The 17773-nt window shown below is 39.8% G+C and overlaps 1 protein-coding gene across 4 annotated transcripts in view; it reads right to left on the bottom strand.

Annotated features, from left to right (window-relative positions):
• LOC133481828 (SLIT-ROBO Rho GTPase-activating protein 3-like) overlaps nucleotides 1–17773 on the bottom strand; it is a 41974-nt gene that overhangs the window by 5393 nt on the left and 18808 nt on the right. For 3 of the 4 annotated variants that reach the window (XM_061780991.1, XM_061781011.1, XM_061781001.1), the window contains 16 exons: nucleotides 17198–17326; nucleotides 16046–16267; nucleotides 15874–15975; nucleotides 14938–15123; nucleotides 14692–14776; nucleotides 13085–13112; nucleotides 12744–12840; nucleotides 10368–10428; nucleotides 10055–10132; nucleotides 8534–8662; nucleotides 7946–8051; nucleotides 6854–7081; nucleotides 4474–4529; nucleotides 4069–4240; nucleotides 3749–3841; nucleotides 566–673 (listed from right to left, as the gene is read on the bottom strand). In XM_061780991.1, coding sequence (XP_061636975.1) covers nucleotides 566–673; nucleotides 3749–3841; nucleotides 4069–4240; nucleotides 4474–4529; nucleotides 6854–7081; nucleotides 7946–8051; nucleotides 8534–8662; nucleotides 10055–10132; nucleotides 10368–10428; nucleotides 12744–12840; nucleotides 13085–13112; nucleotides 14692–14776; nucleotides 14938–15123; nucleotides 15874–15975; nucleotides 16046–16267; nucleotides 17198–17326 — 1880 coding nt within the window. Of the gene's footprint in view, nucleotides 1–565; nucleotides 674–3748; nucleotides 3842–4068; nucleotides 4241–4473; nucleotides 4530–6853; nucleotides 7082–7945; nucleotides 8052–8533; nucleotides 8663–10054; nucleotides 10133–10367; nucleotides 10429–12331; nucleotides 12360–12743; nucleotides 12841–13084; nucleotides 13113–14691; nucleotides 14777–14937; nucleotides 15124–15873; nucleotides 15976–16045; nucleotides 16268–17197; nucleotides 17327–17773 lie in introns of all 4 variants that reach the window. The other variant, XM_061781019.1, reaches the window with a different exon arrangement.

Below are 17773 nucleotides of genomic sequence, written 5' to 3'. Positions count from 1 at the left end.
ATCCACCTCCGAATCCCTTCTCAATAAACCATTCTCCACAAAATGTTTTCAGCCTCTGCCTGCTTCTGGGCCCAAAATAGGGCTAATGTTGACATATGGACAGCCAAAATAACAGCAAAGACATTTGCAACTTACGGCAAGGTGTTATCTCAAGTTAGAAGTAGGCTGAAATATCCAAGTTTGACGAGTGACAAAACTACGCTGCTTGTTAAAGCTGTTGTTTTTTGTAGTCTAAAATGTAAACACGAGTCATGTGTGGCTGTCACGACTCACTTTGATTGGCCCGTGAACCTGCACAAGCATGCAACATGCAAACTCCACACAGGCAGACCTGAGCTGAGATTTGAACCCTGAACCTCTGAACTGTGAAGCAGACGTGCTAACCATTAGGCTAAAAGCTGCCTTTTTTTAAATAAAATTACAGTGGGAATTATTGCAATTTTATTTTCAGAACACTTGCTTCAGATGTGGTATATTTGTAGCCGCATGATCGACTACTTGATGACTTACGGTAAGTGATGTGTGATCTTAGTCAATACATTTCATAGGCTTGTGTCGGTCTTACACTGGCAGATGGCGTGCAGCCGGGGAGGTTGGTGGCTTTCGACCAGGGCTTCCATCACTTCCTCTTTGTCGCCCAGGCAACGAAGCGCCATCGCTGTTCACCCGCATCCTGTCAAAAGGCACACAGACAAAGTTTAGACCTTTTACTGACTGGAGCAATTCTGTGTGGAACTGAACATTTCTGTAAAGCAGCCTTGGGTTCAATGAAAGGTGTTACAGCAGTGGGGCAAAAAAGTATTTAGTCAGACATCAATTGTGCAAGTTCTCCCACTTAAAAAGATGAGAGACGCCTGCAATTTTCATCGTAGTTATACCTCACCTATGAGAAACAAAATGGCCAAAAAATAAATAAATAAAAAATCTAGAAAACCAGTCTGACTTTTTAAAAATAATTTATTTGCAAATTATGGTGGAAAATGAGTATTTGGTCAATAACAAACGTTCATCTCAGTACTTTTTTATATACCCTTTGGTGGCAATGACAGAGGTCAAACATTTTCTGTAAGTCTTCACAAGGTTTTCACACACTGTTGCTGGTATTTTGGCCCATTCTCCTCAAGAGCAGTGATGTGTCGCTGGGCAACACAGACCTTCAACTCCCTCCAAAGATTTTCTATGGGGTTGAGATCTGGAGACTGGCTAGGCCACTCCAGGACCTTGAAATGCTTCTTACGAAGCCAGTCCTTCGTTGCCCGGGCGGTTTGTTTGGGATCATTGCCATGCTGAAAGACCCAGCCAAGTTTCATCTTCAATGCCGTTGCTGATGGAAGGAGGTTTTCACTGAAAATCTCACAATACATGGATCAGTCGTCCTGGACCCTTTGCAAAAAAACAGCCCCAAAGTATGATGTTTCCACCCTAATGCGTCACAGTCCGTATGGTGTTCCTTGGATGCAATTCAGCATTCTTTCTCCCCCAAACACGACAAGTTGAGTTTTTACCAAAAAGTTCTATTTTGGTTTCATCTGACCATATAACATTATCCCAATCCTCTTCTGGATCATCCAAATGCTCTCTAGCAAACTTCAGACGGGCCTGGACATGTACTGGCTTAAGCAGGGGGACATGCCTGGCACTGCAGAATTTGAGTCCCTGGCGGCGTAGTGTGTTACGTAGTGGTAGCCTTTGTTACTTTGGTCACAGCTCTCTGCAGGTCATTCACGAGGTCCTCCCCGTATGGTTCTGGGATTTTTGCTCACCGTTTTTGTGATCATTTTGACCCCACGGGGTGAGATTTTGCGTGGAGCCCCAGATCGAGGGAGATTATCAGTGGTCTTGTATGTCTTCCATTTTCTAATAATTTCTCCCACAGTTGATTTCCTCACACCAAGCTGCTGACCTATTGCAGATTCAGTCTTCCCAGCCTGGTGCAGGTCTACAATTTTATTTCTGGTGTCCTTTGACAGCTCTTTGGTCTTGGCCATAGTGGTGTTCTGAGTGTGACTGTTTGAGGTTGTAGACAGGTGTCTCATATACTGATAACGAGTTCAAACAGGTGCAATTAATATAGGTAATGAGTGGAGGACAGAGGAACCTCTTAAAGAAGAAGTTACAGGTATGTGAGAGCCACAAATCTTGCTTGTTTGTAGGTGACCAAATACTTATTTTCCACCATAACACTTCTAATAAATTCTTGAAAAATCAGACAATGTGATTTTCCGGATTTTTTCCCCTCATTTTGTCTCTCATAGGCGAGGTATACCCATGATGAAAATTACAGGCCTCTCTCATCTTTTTAAGTGGGAGAATTTGTACAATTGGTGGCTGACTAGATGATGATAAAGATGGTTCTGATTCTGACTAAATACTTTTTTGCCCCATCCATCCATCCATTTTCTGAGCCGCTTCTCCTCACTAGGGTCGCGGGCGTGCTGGAGCCTATCCCAGCTGTCATCGGGCAGGAGGCGGGGTACACCCTGAACTGGTTGCCAGCCAATCGCAGGGCACATAGAAACTAACAACCATTCGCACTCACAGTCATGCCTACGGGCAATTTAGAGTCTCCAATTAATGCATGTTTTTGGGATGTGGGAGGAAACCGGAGTGCCCGGAGAAAACCCACGCAGGCACGGGGAGAACATGCAAACTCCACACAGGCGGGGACGGGGATTGAACCCCGCACCTCAGAACTGTGAGGCTGACGCTCTAACCAGTCGGCCACCGTGCCGCCACTTTTTTGCCCCACTGTATATAAATTGAAGTTATCATTATTATCATTATTATCATTATTATCACTATTATCATTATTATTATTATTATTATTATTATTATTATTATTATTATTATTATTATTATTATTATTATTATCCAGTCATCCATTTTCCGTACTGCTTATCTTCACTCAGTCGCGGGTGTCCTGGCGCCTAACTCAGCGGACTTCGGGAGAGAGGCGGGGTATACCCTGAACTGGTCGCCAGCAAAGCGCAGGGCACATATACCATTCACACTCACATTCACACCTACAGACAATTTAGAGTCTTCAATTAACTTATCGTGCATGTGTTTGGAATGTGGGAGGAAACTGGAGTACCTGGAGAAAACCTTCACAGGCACAGGGAGCACATGCAAACTCCACACTGGGGAGGCTGGATTTGAACCCGAGATCTCAGGACTGTGAGGCAGTTGTGCTTTCCAGTCAACCACCATTCCACCCTATTATTATTATTATTATTATTATTGTTATTAATAATAACCAATGAGAGAGGAAGGTCTTCTAAAAATACAATACAAGCAAAATGGGAAGCAAAATGTTTTATGTTCAAGTATAATATTGTGGCATTGCTTGATCTGCGATTGACTCGTGCATTCTTATCTAGCCATTCTGTGATTAGTGATTTAGACTTCTTGCAATCATTCAAACAATCAGTGCAGTGCCCCGAAAATACAATTTAAATTAATCTTATTTCTTTTGGTGTATCTTTCCACTTGGCAAATACTGACACTGTGTTTGTTGCTTGCTTGGTTTGCATCTACAGTACTGAATTTATCTAAAATATATTCAGAATAAATACATCAGTCATTAGCTAAATTTGAGTGAGATCACCGTGTTTAGTAATAAATTCTGCATTTCATAAATCAAATGTTGCTTTGTTCAATTTGTTTTACAATACAATCCTTACATGATGCAAAATAAGTGAGATAATTTTCCAAGCATTGTAGGATGTGCATGTGTGTATGTTTATACCGAACGGTGTTCTCTGTATGAGGATCATCTGCCGACAGATTTCCAGTGCTGCCGCCACCTCCTCCTCCTTCATCTCTTTTTCCTCTCTCTGACCTGCGGGAGGAGAAAATAAATGTTACTTTTACAACATGAAATTTAAATATGTAAAGCTTACAGGCAATAGAATTGTAACTAATGGAGTCTTTTGCCAAGACCCAACAAATAAGAAAAAATGGTGATAGTTGAAAATGGTCACTTTTGAATGGCTCTTTTTGCTAGATGAAAAACACGAGGAAAAGAAAGCAAAGTATAATATGGTCTTGGTTCTTAAGGGTGCTCACCCTTCCAGGACACTGATGTACTTGTGTGGGATGAGACCTTTGACCCCTCCTGCTTCACCCCTCCACCAATCAGAAGAGGCCTTGCTGTGAAGAATAAGAAGCTCTCCCTGCTTGAAGGACAGCTCTGCCGGTGATCTCGCTGTGTAGTCGAACATTGCCACAGCTTCCGAATCTGTACACACAACACATGAAAAAAATAAAATAAAATAGAGTCCTCATGATTTGTAATCATATTCTAAATCTTATTTAAAAAAGGTTAAAAGGGATGCTATGTATATTTATTGTCATATCTGTAACTGTAACTGTGTAGGAAGTGATGTGTGTGTGTGTGTCTGCGTGCGTGTGTGCATGCTTGTGTGCATGCGCCCATGCATGCTTGTGCGTGCATGAGTGCGTTCTCCTCACCGTCCTCACTGGGCAGATGTTCAGCCTCTCCATCTCCCTCCTCTGTGATTGGTTCACTGCAGACGAATCAAAGTAGAGTTTGTGGTGTTTTCGTCTTCTGGCAATCCACCACACAAGCAGGCATCCTTTGTGCAAGGTCTCACTTTTTCATTTTCATGCAATTTTAAATTATATGTTTGGTGTCTGCGTGGGTTTTCTGCGGGCACTCCGGTTTCCTCCCGCATTCCAAAAACATGCATGTTAGGTTAATCGAAGACTCTAAATTGCCAGTAAGTGTGAATGTGAGTGCGACTGGACGTTTGTTTATATTTGCCCTGCGATTGGCTGGTGACCAGTTCTGGATATACCCTGTCTCTCGCCCGAAGTCAGCTGAGATAGGCAGAGATGGGGGAACTCGAGTCAGTTGACTTGGCATTCCCACCCCCCCCCTCCCCCCAAAAAATGTCAAAAGTCAATGGTGCGCATTATACATAGGTATAGGGGAAAATGAAAAAATAGTTTCCAATTTTCTAAATGTATGCCGCCATCTAGTGGTTATGAAAAAGCTTTACACTTTCATTCTAATATGCCACCACCACCTAAAGGTTATGAGAAAGGTATACACTTTCATTCTAATATGCCGCCACCTAGAGTTTATGAAAAAGGTGTACCTACACTTTCATTCCAATATGACAGGGGTACTAATGACTGCAGATACAGTATGTACAGTTGTGCTCATAAGTATATGTACACTGGTAGAATTTGTGAAATATTGTTTTTTTTAAATACATTGTTGTTTATTTTTACTTTTCCCGAAAATATTTAAATTTTTTTCAAATGAGTTGTACAGGTTGTGTGTCACATTAAAGGTGAAAAAAGTTGCGAAAATATGTATTCCTGTTAGGGTTTTGTTTAATGGTGTTCTCTTAAGGACCGTAGGCGTTACAAGGCTGTCACCACAAATTATTTGTTCAGAAATAAAGTTGAGTTAAATTGAGTTTAAAATACAACTTTTAAACAATTTAGTGCAATCAATGCAATCAATTATAATCTCAGTTGTTGTTCATTTAACTTTTATAAGGTGTGAATACTTGTTTTAGTGTTATGATTTGTGAAAAAACATTTTATAACCAGTTTAATATATGTTGCAACTGGAGCAAGATTGTATGACTTTTGACTTGTGACTTGCTTAAACCAAGTAATGGCTTGACTCGACTTGGTTGAAATTTAGTGTCGACTCGACTTGACTTGCTTGATAAGACATCAGCCAGGAAGTTAAATCCAGGGCATAAATGCGTCTTCCAAATGTACAATGAGACAACGCATACTGGCAAACTGGTTAGAAAGTGACTTGATGTTAAAGAAGTCAATGTTTTGGAGTGGCCATCATAAAGCCTTGATCTCAGTCCTATTGAAAATTTATGGGCAGACCTGAAAAAAGCTTGTGCAATCAAGTCGGCTTACAAACTTAGCTCAGTTAAACCAGGTCTGTCAAGAGGAATGGGCCAAAATTCCTGCCAACTATTGTGGGAAGCTTGTGAAAGTATATCCAAAACATTTGACCTGAGTCATACAGTTTAAAGGCAATGGTAACAAATATGAGGTAATTGAATGTATGTAAACTTCTGACTTTGAAGAAAATAATGAAAACTTGTCTGAAAAAAAATCTTCTCTCACGATTCTGTCATTCAACAAATTATTCAGCAAATAATTATGGTAATCATAACACAGGTGAAGTTTAGTCTGATTTAATATCATACAGTGAGAACAAGTGTAACGCTATTTAAAAAGACACATACATTGCCTTTTAAATAATGTATGTAAACTTCTGGTTTCAAATGTAAGCGCTTAGATTTTCTGGCAATGCCTTGAGATCACTGCTGTATCGTCACTTTTATGTCTCACCGTTTGATTTTCTTGTAGAAAAAGTAAATTTTTAATAATGCAGGAAAAGTCCGATATTTTTCGGTACTGGTACGTATTTGGTTGTAAAACAAATACCGGTACTTAGCCATCCCGAACAAGCAGCATGTTTTGGTCTTTGCTTGAGTGTGAATCTCTTGAAAAATGGTGATGACACCAAGCAGTGGTACAACAATTAGTTTTTGTCAAAATAGAATGTTATAATGAATGATTGACTCTTCCTCAGCAGTCACACAAAATTGAATAGTGCTTGCTTAAAGCTGCAGAGGAATGCCTTTGATGTGGCATCAAATTCACTTAATAAGCCAGAGGATAAGCCAAAAAAAGAAGCTGCTTTACATACTTTAAACCGTCTCGAATTGGATATTGAATTTTGTCATTCAGTCTTCTACACACATGACATACAGAGGTAAGAGAAAATGGCAAAATGAAGCAGTGAACCAACACTTTTAAATAACATTTGTATTACATCCCTTACCAATATTCCTGCTCCAGAGTCATGTGCTTCTCATAGATAGCACCTGGCAACTCTGATTGGCCAGGGAATATGACATCATGCTGGAGTATCATGGTTTTGACAAGGTCATTGACCTGTGGCTGCCGTGCAACGGCATCATCCGAATCAACCCCTCTCAGCAGGCTCGGGCCAAAGCAGACGGCCAGGTTGTAAGACTGCATCATGTTCTCATCACTGTACTGAGTCACGCTGTGAAAATACACAAAAATTATTAATAATAATATGGTACTATCAGAGCTGGCGGGAGAAATAAACAAATATGCCAATTTTTTCTTGTGAAACGATCGATTAGGTTTGAACTGGACTATTTGCCAGCTAGATAAGGCTCTTTAAATGCACAAATTCTAGCAGCAACATTCCACTGAAGAAACAGATGACCATAACACATTCCACAAAGATGGCTGACACGCTTTTAACATATTGTGCTAAAAATGATATTTTGCCATAAAAAAAATCATAGCTATCATTTCACAATGGGTCTTATAATTTTAACAACCCCCCTTTACTAGAATAACCTGAATTGTATGGTTGTAGAAAACCAAAATGTATCGCACTGGGCATCATTCAATTGTATATGATGCTATACATAAAGTATGTACTATAACAGCTTATGAAAACAGTCCGATTCCAATTATATACGGTCATCTCAAATGAAACACTGAATCTCTGAGAACCCACTGTCATAATATTATCAAAACTGAAGAAACAGATGACCATGTTGCAATACTGTACTTTATCTATTAGTGTCAGAAAAAAAAAAAAAAAAAAATCGCAGACAGGCGACTACAAATACAATGCGGCTGTGGAAAATCGTAACAATTTTAGAGTAAATAGAAATACTATTTTTTGCACAAAATCCTACATCCTTTCTCATTCCTCTGATACGTTAACTCACTGATTGAGGAATGCGAAAAGGTATCACATTATGATGAACAGGCGACTACAAATACAATGCTCCTGTGGAAAATGGTAACAATTTTAGAGTAACTCCAAATACTATTCGTTTGCACAAAATCCTACATCCTTTCTCATTCCTCTCATACGTTAACTCACTGATTGAGGAATGCGAAAAGGTATCGCATTACGATGAGGAGAGGTCGTGGAAAGGCAGAGACTATTGCTCTGATCTGTGCTGCTTTTTCCGCCATATCTTCAATTTCTGAATGAAAATGAGAGGATGCAAGAGGAAAGACAAACATCAGACAAATACAAACTTTCATTATTTTGCATTCACAGTCTTCTGGGATATGAACTCATTTGGCAGCATAACAGGAAAACTACAGTCACTACTTACAAATAGAGAGAAAAAATATATATACATATAGACTAATGCCATAGAAGTATTGAAATATTGTTTTATTATTTAGAATTATTTTATAATTTGATAATTATTTATCTTTTGTCATTTTGGTGTTTCAACTTTGTCCTTTAAATGTAAAATAACCTCTACTTTTAAAACATATTGCCTAAACTACTGTGATGAGGTGTCATATTCGTTTTATTAGTATCTATTCTATTCTACATGTCAAATAAGGAGGTAGAAATCAAGTGTGTCAAATTTCAATGACTAAAAAGTACGGTAACAATAATGTTGATGGCACAGGATGGTCAGTGTCTGCAAACATAGAGCTGGGATCTTACGGACACACTCCAGCAGCTGCAAGTAGCTATCATAGGGGAAGAGGGGAGGCTCGAGGCCCCTGAAGTAAAGCTTCAATACCCCGGCCACAGAGTCCAGGTCACACTCACTATCAGACAGAGGGTCTTCTCCTGTACGGGGAATCACAGACGTGTATGATATACAGTATGTGTGCAAACACAACTTCACATAGTGAATACAGTAGATAAAAGGTCTCTGGTTCTTCCGCACTAAATTCATCTAGACATGCTTTGATGGCCCTTCTTCAAACTGCTCCCACAATGTTCGAAGCATACAATTTTTCAAAATGTCTTGCTATGATAAACAACTAATTCAGTGGGAACTAAGGGATGTGGCGAAAGGTTTTCTCCATACATTATATTGCAATGTTGTGCATTGTGATACATAATGTAAATAGACTCACCATTACATCTGTATTATCTTATTTTTCTCTTAGTTTGAAGAATAAAGTATATTTTCTTGTCAAGACACGTCAACAAAAAAAGTGTATTAGATAAACAGAATATTTTTTATTTCACATTACTGATTGCTTAAATTCTTTATTTCACATGAGTAAAAGTGACATTAAAAGAACAACAAAACAGACACGATTTAACAAAATAAAAATTGAGTTAAATTGTCCATATTTAGGCGGCACGGTGGACGACTGGTGAGAGCGTCAGCCTCAGGGTTCAATCCCCGGTCCCGCCTGTGTGAAGTTTGCATGTTCTCCCCGTGCCTGGGTGGGTTTTCTCCGGGCACTCCGGTTTCCTCCCACATCCCAAAAACATGCACGTTAATTGAAAACTTTAAATTGCCCTTAGGTGTGAATGTGATTGTGAATGGTTGTTTGTTTATATGTGGCTGGGATGGGCTCTGGCACGCCCGCGACCCTAGTGAGGAGAAGCGGCTCAGAAAATGGATGGATGGACGGATGTCCATATTTAAAAAGGAGTAGGAAGAAGGAAAACCTATTTACTCCCACCCCTATTGCTGCTTCCTTATAATACCATATAACTATTACTTTGTAGAATATCAATATAGAACTGTAGTAATACTGTTATAAGTAATATGAATATATACAAATCCTTATTCTATATACGCTAATACAATAATACAAATGATTATATCAGTAACAGCACTATCTTGATATTTTTGTGTTCAACAAACAAAACACATGTCTACACAATAACTATCCATCCATCCATTCTCAACACTGCTTAACCTGTTCAGGGTCGCAGGGTGGTGGAGCCTGTCCCAGCTGACTTAGGGTGAAAGGTGGACTACACTCCGAACTGGTCGCAAGGCAGTTGCAGGGCACATATAGACACGGACAACCATTCGCACTCACATTCACACCGTCACTGAGTGGGAACTGAACCCACGCTACCTGCACCAAAGTCAAGCGAGTGAACCACTACGCCATCAGTGATCCTATACAGTAACTGGTTGCTGAGTATATATTAGTTCAGCCAATCTTTTATGAATTTAATGTACATTTACTCAATCTTTTCTAGTTTTACCTCTCTCAAATGCATCCTTGATCAGATTAACTTCTCTTTGTGACCCAGGAACTCGGAATATTCCTTCATGGTGGAGACCTGAAACAAACATCCACAAAAACATGCATATACTTCGGTATGTTTTACTTGTGAATTTAGGTTCACAATAAAAATCTGGTATTACAGGAACGTATGATCCCATATGACTATCTCCTAATTTTGGGAGAAGTAGAGACCATAATGAACTGATATCATGATGACTACATCCGCATGTTTTAAAGTCCACAGAAGCTCTCTCAGCATGGTTTATGGCTGGTCATACAAATTGTCTCACCGTGGAGGTTTATGAAGCGGATGCAGCTTTCAACCACCACAGGGATCTGCTGGCCGGAGCTCTGCAGAGGAAAGAGGATTAGAGAGTCAGACGAAATAGGATACAAAGAAAAGAATATTATAATAACAGTCTATACAGAAAAAAATGCAAATAAAGATGTGATGTGATTGGAAAATGAATGAACAGACTGTGAAGCAAAGCAAAGCAAAGCAAAGCAAATTTATTTATACAGCGCATTTCATATGTGCTCTACATGATTAAAAGCATTTAAAAACAAAGAAAAAACATCTTATAAACATTTAAAACAAAGAGAAAAAATAAAAGTACAATTAAAACAGCGCACAGTGCAAGAAATATCATGCAAAAGTGGAAATTCTCTAAAAAGCATGAGAAAAAAAAAGTTTTTAACTTGGACTTAAAAGCATTCACACTTGGGGCTGACGTCACTTCTGTTGGCAACTTATTACATTTGTGTGCAGCATAATAGCTAAATGCTGCGTCACCATGTTTGCTTTGTGCTCTGTGCTCCACTATTTGACCTGAGTCTGTCAATCTCAGAGCTCTTCTGGGTTTATATTCCTTTAGAATTTCTTTCATGTATTCAGGACCTAAACCATTTAGTGATTTATTGACCAGGAGGAGAACTTTAAAATATATTCCAAAGCTGACTGGGAGCCAGTGTAGAGACTTTAGAATTGGAGTAATATGCTCTGACCTCTTTGCTCTGGTCAGAACCCGAGCTGCGGCATTCTGAATGAGGTGCAGCTGTTTAATGCTCTTTTTGGGGAGTCCAGTCAGAAGACCATTACAATAGTCAAGTCTACTTGAGATAAAATCATGGATGAGCTTCTCCTGGTCTGCTTGGCACATGCAAGCCTTCACTCTGGATATGTTCTTCAGATGGTAGAAGGCAGTTTTAGTAATTGATTTGATATGACTGATGAAAGTCAGGTCGGAATCTATCAGTACACCAAGGGTTCGGACTTGGTCTTTGGTTTTTAAAGCCAGTGACTCCAGGTATTTACTAACAGCAATCCTGTGTGTCATCTGCATAGCTATGATAGTCAAAATTAAAGTTCTGAAGTTTGAAAAGTTACAGAATGTCAATCATGAAATGTTGACAGCTTTTTGTTGTGAAGGGGGAAAACATGGAGCAATGGCATTGCCAGTGCCGTAGCAAGGATGAGAAATGTTGTGTTAAGTAAGGCTGCCCTGCCCCCATTTATTTTTCAGTTATATCTAGCATGACTGTTTCTCTCATTTGAAGTTAATTTACGACCCAACTTATAAAATCAAGAAGGTAAAGTGTAAATATATAGTACTACTGTATGTACTTTCTCATATCGGGTTTGGGGATGCTTATCTACTTGACTGCAAAGAGTACTGGGGCGTCTATTCGCAATTTGTTAGGGGAAATTTTTATAATAACAGTTAATTCATTTTTCACCACAAATAATCATTACAGATAGTAAATAAAATTTAAGATCTAATGCCAATTCGAGTTGAGGTCATTATTTAATGAAATAAACTACAATATAATCTGGCAAATTAAAGTCTTGAGTCTGACAATTACAAGACCTCTTACAAGGATATCAATGTTTATCTTTATGCAGTGAAACATTAGAAGATTAGATAAGAAACATGTATGTATAGCTATATGTAATGTATATTTTTGTTGTCAGTTTTTACCATGATGATACTTACGAAAGGATAAAGAAGAATAGTTAAACCACTGTCATATTGGCTGGTCTAATTTTGTGGCTCTTTTGAGAAATATTTTAGAAGTCTTTATGCTGAAAAAAAAACCTAAGCTAAACTAAGATAAATGGCGACTCTATATTTATCAAACAGGTATCCAAACTACTCTTTGTCCATTCACTAATATTGTAAAACTCCCCTTAGGGTTGACAGCTTTACCTCTTATTTCCTGGTTAATATGAGTAACAATAGACAGAGTTTGGTACCTGTGTACGAGACATTCTTCTTCTTCTTCTACAGCAAGCAAAGCACAGCAGAGAACAGAAAGAGAAAAGGCAAGGTAAGAAAAAGATGTGCATAAAAAAATAAGAGTAAGAAAGATTTAAAAGCAGTGGTGCAAAGTGCACATAAGCAACCCCGTTAAATTGAGGAGTCTAGAGAGGAGGCAACGGAGACGCGAGTGTATTTTAATCCCTTTTTAGAAAGGGGAACGGATAAAAGTGGGCAATGGATTGAAAGGACAGAGCGCAATAAATAAGCCATAAGGATGACCATACAGTACTCACACAGGCCCATAATCTTCCACATCATTTCCTCAGAAAAGCAATGCCATATTGCACAAAAGCAAATCAAAAGAGGAATATACAATTTTGGATTTGGAGATTGCGTGATCATTACCTTTATGTAAGACAGTATATCTGTGCTGAAGAGCGTGTGGCAAAATTGGGAAATGGGTCTGGACTTCCGAACTCGCACCGAGCGAGCACACTGAGCTCTGGGAAGCACAGAAATTGCATTACGGCATTTTGTTTGTGGGTATTAAAACAGGCTGTAATAATGCTAAATGCTGTTATTAGTCACACTTCAGTTCAGCAGTCCCCGTTCCAAAAAATTGACCTGTTATGTAATCAAGAATGGCTCAAAATGGCGATGTTGAAACCAACTCTGTCCTCACTGCTCTCCTCTCTTGATTTCTCCATACCTCATTCAGTCACACTACTTTTACATTTCATAGGTACCTGGAGGGGTCTGTGTTGACGGCCTCAGCTGTGGGAAAGAGCAAAAAAACAAACAAGCATTTTTTAAATGAACCTTTCACATATTTAAAGCGTGACAAGCCTTTGAGAAGCTACTGTTGTATTGTGGAACCTCCAAAGTTGACCGCCTCAGAAGTTGGACAATTGGAAGTTTAAGCAAAAATTTCTTTAGCTTAGTTGATGAGTTTGGCTTTTTCTTGGGATTTTTTTTTTTAATGTGTTTTGCCTTTTTTGTGAGGTCACCACAGAAGGGTACCAGTAATGACAAAGGGCAAAAGTGTAATAATAACCATGAAAAGAGAAATGGAACTCACTAGGACATTAGAAAGCGTCCGGCTGCTCGTTTCAATCTGAACATTCATTCATTCATTCATCTTCCATGCCGCTTATCCCCATTAGGGTCGCGGGCGTGCTGGAGGCTTCCCAGCTGTCTCTAGGTGAGAGGCGGGGTACACCCTGAACTGGTCGCCAGCCAATCGCAGTGCACATATAGACAAACAACCATTCACACTCACATTCACACCTATGGGCAATTTAGAGTCTTCAATTTACCTGCCATGCATGTTTTTGGGATGTGGGAGGAAATCCGAGTACATGGAGAAAACCCACTCAGGCACGTTGAGAACATGAAAGCTCCACACAGGTGAGGCCGGATTTGAACCCGGGTCCTCAGAACTGTGAGGAGGATGTGCTAGCCAGTCGGTCACAGTGCCGCCATCAATCTGAACAACACAATTAATTAAATATACATAAGCAAAGCTATGTGGATCTCTCCGGTTCTAAACACAGAGGACCAAATCGACCATATAACATTACCAAGAATAGATATGTTGACAATCTAGCATGTGAGGCAGAAGTAGCAGCTGAAGGAGGAGCATAACATATCTTTAGAGAATCACAAGCCAACTACTTGGGAAGCACAGAACCATAAGCTGGGACATAGAGGCACGCATTGGCAAAGCACAGGTGGCATACAGTGTGTACAGTAAGATACTCAGGCCAATCTGGTTGTCCAAGCAACTCTCCAACAATACCAAGCTACGGATATTCAATACCAATGTGAAGACTGTCCTGCTCTATGGCTCTGAAACGTGGAAGACTACCGAGGGCCACACAAGCAAGACAAGTGTTCGTCAACAAATGCCTGCACTACATCCTTAAGCCCATCAAAATCAGAAATGATGAGCAGTGGAGGATAACATGCCAGGAAAACATCAAAAAGAGAAAGTGATACTGGATAGGTCACACCCTGAGGGGAGACTCAAATAATATCACGAGGCAGGCCTTGGACTACAACCCGCAGGGGAAGAGGAAACCACATACATCAAGAAACACCTGGAGATGTTCCACATTTCAAGACCTGAAGAACATGGGCGTGAGCTGCCAAGAAGCAAAGGCCACTGCTCAGAAGAGAGTGAGATGGAGAGCTCTGGTGGACGCCCTATGGCCTTCAAAGGGGTAAATAGGATTAAGTAAGTCACATAAAGAAATGCATTTTACCAATCATATGCTTGTGTAACCACAACCCCAATGAGCACCAGTACAACCTTTGTGTCCAACTTTGGAGGCTTCACTGGATAAGACTGTACCTTTCTGTATTGCATCTTGTAGTAGATCATGCTTGGCTTGAAGTTTGAAAGTCAGAGAACTACTGGTGAGAAACTCCTTCACTTTCTATGCCAATAAAAAAAAACAGAAGACTATCAATATTTTTTAAACAAATCACGGAGGTTGACGAGACATAATGTAATAGTTTTGTCCAGTGACTGAGATACTGCATGGAACTTTGGTTCTTTCATATCAGTTATGAGATTCAGTATGCGCATATAACTCACTATAAAATAGTAGGTCTCTGTCTCCTGTTGATTGGCTCGACGCTTAGCGAGGGTAAGTTTTGGGACGGAGCCTGCTCCGGGGGGCTCATGTAATAGGTTGCTGGGCACATCAGGGGTGGGGTTGCAGTCGCTGTCACACATAGAGTCCAGCAGGGCTGTGAGTGTCGCTTTGAGAGTTTTACTGACCTGAGATAAGGTGGAACACAGATGATCATGAAATTATTTTTTACTTCCTTACCATACAGTAGAGAAACAGGCAACTTTGACTATAGTTAATTGACCTTATCTTAAGTAAACTATCTTTAGCTATCCTCAACTAACTTTAAATATATTCTGGTAACTTTTGGTATAGCCAGTGATCTTAACTTTAGCTATTGTCAACTAACTTAAACCATAGTCTGATGAGTTTAGCCACAGTTAGCTAACTTTAGGTACAGTCAACTGACCTTTGCTATTGTGAACTAACTTGAGCCATTCTTGACTAACTACAATACAATGTTATATAACTTTAGCTAAAGTCAGCTGTCAGTCGTTTGTCAACTAATAAACTACAGTTTTGGAACTTAAGTTATTGTCAGCTAAATCAAGCTATCATCAATGGGCCTTGGTTACTGTATTGTGAACTAATTTTAGCTAACATCAACTAATTTTAACTAGTGTGGTATAGTTTAACTGTCAGCAATTGACCTTAAGTTTAGTAAACTATAACTTTAAATACTTTAAATCAGCCACCATAAAGTTGAGTTTCAAATGATATTAAAGTGTTTTGGAATCATAATTTTGGTTATATTTAGGTATTAAATGATTATATAGACAATTATAAAAAAAATTAGGGAGAGGGTGTCTATTATTGGCCAATTTTTGCTATTACCATTGGAGCTTGGTCCCTAACCCCTGCAAACAGCGAGGTTTGCTGTATACTGAAGCTTTTCTTACCTCTTCTGTTTCCAATGTGACAGCGGCTAGTCGAGACTGAAGCTGTTGAAATCTGGTCTCCATCTCGTACCTCACCTGACTCTCCGCACTCACCTCACACACCTGGAATATAAATCATCAACTGAGTAGACCAACGTTCAAGTTTCATCTTGTTTCCACAAAAACAATCTACCTGGTCGCCCTCATGCGGGTGGTAGTTAAACCTAAATGGAAGGCAGAAGGCTGAGTCATGCTGCTGGAGCAGTGCATCTCTGTCTCCGCCCTGGTCCAGCGACGTGACGGCGGCCTCCAACTGCTTCAGCCCTGCCTCCTCTGTCTTTTGGATGCGCCACCTACTAGCCATGTAGCACTTCATTACCCTCTCCACGGATTGATGGAAACCCAAGTCGCAACACTGTCCAGGGGGAGACAGAGTAGAAAGTACAAGGATGTAAGCAGCAAAAAAGAATGCATGAATAATGTTGGTGTGGTGTGAGAGGAACATCTCTGTATCATTGTTGCTTTTCCATTTTCAATTGGCAATTAAAAATGTGACTCATTATTTTGTTATTTGATTTCCTCTAAAACACACACACACAAAAAGAAAGAATTCCATATTTTTCATCATGAAATTGTAAGGCTCTGATAAAAAATATGAAATTGAAAAAGGAGCCCAAGGACTAAGTTTGATTTTCATATTTAATTGGTCATGTTAACGTGATCCGGAAGTTTGGTGACAAGCATTAGTAAAAATATCTTAGCTTGTTCGGTTCCACAATCCCTCAACCGAGACATATGTACACAGTACCTCACATAGCATCAGTGGTTGAAAGAAGATATAAAATAATGGTGTTTCCCTGAGTCTACTAAATCACATGCGGTGTTCTGTGTGAACATGAATGAGTTGAAAACAATGCAGACAGACAAACAGCTGCGATTCCCATGTCTTCATCCTTAAGAGTCACATGCTTTTTACCACTAAACAATACACAATTGTGCATCTTATTATGGGTAATGAATCATGGTCATGGTCTGGACTGACTGTGGCGGCTGACAAACTAAAATATCTTTACTAATGCTTGTTTCTATACTTCTGGGTCACCGAACCAATTAAGTATTCAAATCTAATTCATTCCTGTGAACTGTTTTTAATTTTTTTATTTTTGATCTGAGCCAAAAACCGAATTATGAAAAGGCAACTTCTTTTTTCTGTTAGATTTAAAGAGATTTGACAAAGTAACTGGGTCACTTTTTTGATTGCCAATTGAAATGGAAAGAATGGATGATAAACAGATTGGAGGAAGACGGGAGAGATGAGAGAGCTGCTACAATGCTTATTTCTTACGTCAATGAGAGTGCTGACATCCTGCAGGTAGTACTTGTTCATGGCTGCATTGGCTGCAGCAAGATTGAGCAGGTAGTCATTTCGGGCCTTAGTACACTTGAGCTGGGTCTCCTGCACTCGGCCATGCCTCTGGATACACACACAAACATCTGTCTGTCCACAATCGTTGGAGGGGATAGATACGAGAGGCCCCTGGACACGTTGAAGTCACCAGCAGTTTTTTATCAGCTCATTCCGTATTTAATAAGGGTACCCGCTGACGTTCAATGCTCCAGTCCTGCACGGATCACTGAGTCTTCTTCCGCCTATAGAAACATCACCATGTGAGACTGTTTGCACAGCTTTTAAAGGGAATGACAGAAACCGCTTCGATTGGACAGGATTGAAGTCAGCTGTGATGATGCCAAGTGCAGAGGTCCCATTTTAAAAGTGCTGGGGGTACGCTGGTCCATGAAATTACCAAAACCCAATATAGTCCGCCTCCTCGCAGAGTTATGCCAAGTAAGCGCTGGATTTGCGGTAGTCACGAAAATAGAGCCCATTATGTAACCATCTCTCTGTCCATTCATATAAACA

Source organism: Phyllopteryx taeniolatus, chromosome 1 (assembly GCF_024500385.1).
Source record: "Phyllopteryx taeniolatus isolate TA_2022b chromosome 1, UOR_Ptae_1.2, whole genome shotgun sequence".
Taxonomy (NCBI): domain Eukaryota; kingdom Metazoa; phylum Chordata; class Actinopteri; order Syngnathiformes; family Syngnathidae; genus Phyllopteryx; species Phyllopteryx taeniolatus.
Note: the sequence above shows the minus strand (reverse complement) of the source record. Positions and strands in the feature narration are given on the sequence as shown.